Here is a 2,433-nt window from a genome sequence, read left to right as displayed (position 1 = left end):
CATGCTCTAGTGCAGCACAGGACGAAGGTGAGCAATGACAAGTGATCAATGAAGTATCTACGCCAACATCAAAGAGAGTGTAAACAATATATGGTATTACTACTATACACCAACAAAAATGGAAAATATGTTTGGATGGGTACAACTCCGTTAAAGAGAAAAAGAAGAAAAGATATGAAGTGAACTTCTATAGGATGAGTTACGATTAGTAAGATGAATTCAGATTTTTCATTGATATGATAGCATTTGTATGTTAAGGCTATAATATGGATATATTCTAGCTAATTGGTTACAGTTTGTTACAAAAATAGGGACCGAAAGATTGTTAGTTGACTAATGATCATTAGAATACAAAGACGACATACACTAGTGAGTTTTGATTTTTGAGATTCTTTAGTTCAAGTTTTCTTATAATGTCTGTTTACTGTCGTGTCCTTCGTTTTAAATCATGTTTACGAAGGAACATAGTGAAAGAACTAGATAAAGAACACAATCAAAACCGTAAGCATAATAGTACTAGAAACTGTATATTACTTAGTATAACAAAAGAAGTTAAAGTTTCAAGTGCTTTACAGTAACACCAATTGCTAGCAAAATGCTATCGTCGCCTTCGTTTCAAATCATGTTTGCGAAGAACACTGAGAAAGAACTAGATGAAGAACACAACCAAAGCCCTAAGCATAATAGTCTTAGAAACTATAGATTACTTGGGATAACAAAAGAAGTTAAACTTTCAAGTGCTTCATAGTAACACCTATTGCTACTGCTAGCAAAATGTTCAACTTTTCAACTATAGGAAGTTGATTAGTTGAAAAGTTCTAAAAAAAGCACATCCGCTCCCGCATGTAACATCTGTTCAAACAGGAGATAGAGTTTCAGCAAAGGGATAAGAATAACAATTCTCATTGTGATCGAGTAATGCACCTGGCACCAGATCACGAAGCACATCGAATGTATTGCACTTCAAATTATAGGAAATCGCTTTTTCCTGAATGGACAACACCAGTTTGTAATCTTCTTTGTCCTCGCCCTTCACAACACACAAAACATAAATTTCAAAGAATTTCATCGCAGGAAATACAGATGCTATGGTTCTACGATTGACCAAGTACTTCACAATCCAACGGCTAGGGTCACTTCCCCACTCAAGGATTGCAAATCTTGTGTCTTTCAATGAACGGGTCTGAATAAGAATCAAACCGCCACCACATTCTCCAAAATATTTGACACAATTCTGAGGAAGAATTCTCGGACTTCTTCGAGGGAGTGGCAATGCAACCATCATCTCTGCATCAACTTCAAATCTCAAGAGGACTTTCTTATAACTCAACCAATGAATTGCTCCGTTCCAAAAGACACCACGACCACAACACGTACTCGGTGGAAGAATCTTTTTCCAATTCCCAGTCTCCGAATCGTACATATCGATTTCAAAACACCAAGGCTCGTGTTTACTAGCGCTGTAGCGACTACCCAAGACGACTTTGTAGTGAGGTGATTTTGACGGGTCAAAAGCCAAGTAAGCGCCACGGCGAACGTATAATCGATATGAAAGTCCGGTAGGCTTAGGAACTAGTTTGTATTTCTGCGTGGTCAGATTGCAAACAATGTATATCGATTCGCTCCGAGAACCGGCCTTGCATAAAAGTAAGCCGTTGCAGGAGTGTAGAATCCTAGGTTTGGAGCCATTTACTGCGATGGCGAGGGACGGGAGATTCTGGCGGCCGTGAAAGGAGACGGACTCTAGGCGGCCTTGTGTGTAGAAATACAAGCCTGAGATTGAGGGCCTAGGGTTTCGGATGGAGTGGCTGGTGGAGAATTGGGAGTGGGTGATGAGAGAGAGCCAGTGCTTGGACACGGACTTGAATCGGAGCAGGGATTTCGCGGGCAAACGCAGGAAGATTTCTGTGAGGAGATCGGCGTTGCTGGAGATTAATTCTGCCGCCGGTGAGATTTCCGACGCAGTTCCTCCGCCGGTTATCGCCTTCGGCCTTTTGTTTGATGCGTTGTCCGCCATTGTTGTAGAGAAGTGATTACAGGGGAAATTGGGGGAGACAGAGGGCCCAGGTTCTCCTTTGGACTCGATGAAAATGAAAGTATTGATCGGGGTATGCTTTGATTGGCAATATTGGGACTTTAATCTCATTTTGAAAATTTGGTAAGAGGATCCAGAGGTATTGGATCATTTCGGCAAATTTTCCCATTTTAATCTCGTACTGTATTGGCTATGTATAGATATTAATCAAATCCGGTATCTTATATTTACCAAACCATACCAAACAATACCGGTCAATATGAGAATTACATATAAGTTTAACTTTTTCTTGTATGTTTAACTTTTTCTTCTAATATCCAAATGATTCTGGTTAATACCGGACGATACCAAACTATGTTCAATTTTATTTTTATTTCTAATAAATGAATAAATTATAC

General features: G+C 39.5%; 1 protein-coding gene across 1 annotated transcript; it reads right to left on the bottom strand.

The window, feature by feature from the left end:
• Positions 1-584: 584 nt before the first annotated feature.
• Positions 585-2,196, bottom strand: LOC131298113 (F-box protein At5g07610-like). Its single transcript, XM_058323419.1, has one exon. The coding sequence runs from the start codon at positions 2,144-2,146 to the stop codon at positions 857-859; it is 1,290 nt and encodes a 429-aa protein (XP_058179402.1). The 5' UTR covers positions 2,147-2,196; the 3' UTR covers positions 585-856.
• Positions 2,197-2,433: the final 237 nt, after the last annotated feature.

The sequence above is a fragment of the Rhododendron vialii genome, chromosome 8a (genome assembly GCF_030253575.1).
Source record: "Rhododendron vialii isolate Sample 1 chromosome 8a, ASM3025357v1".
NCBI lineage: Eukaryota > Viridiplantae > Streptophyta > Magnoliopsida > Ericales > Ericaceae > Rhododendron > Rhododendron vialii.
The sequence above is the reverse complement of the archived record's forward strand: the minus strand, read 5'-3'. Positions and strand labels throughout refer to the sequence as shown.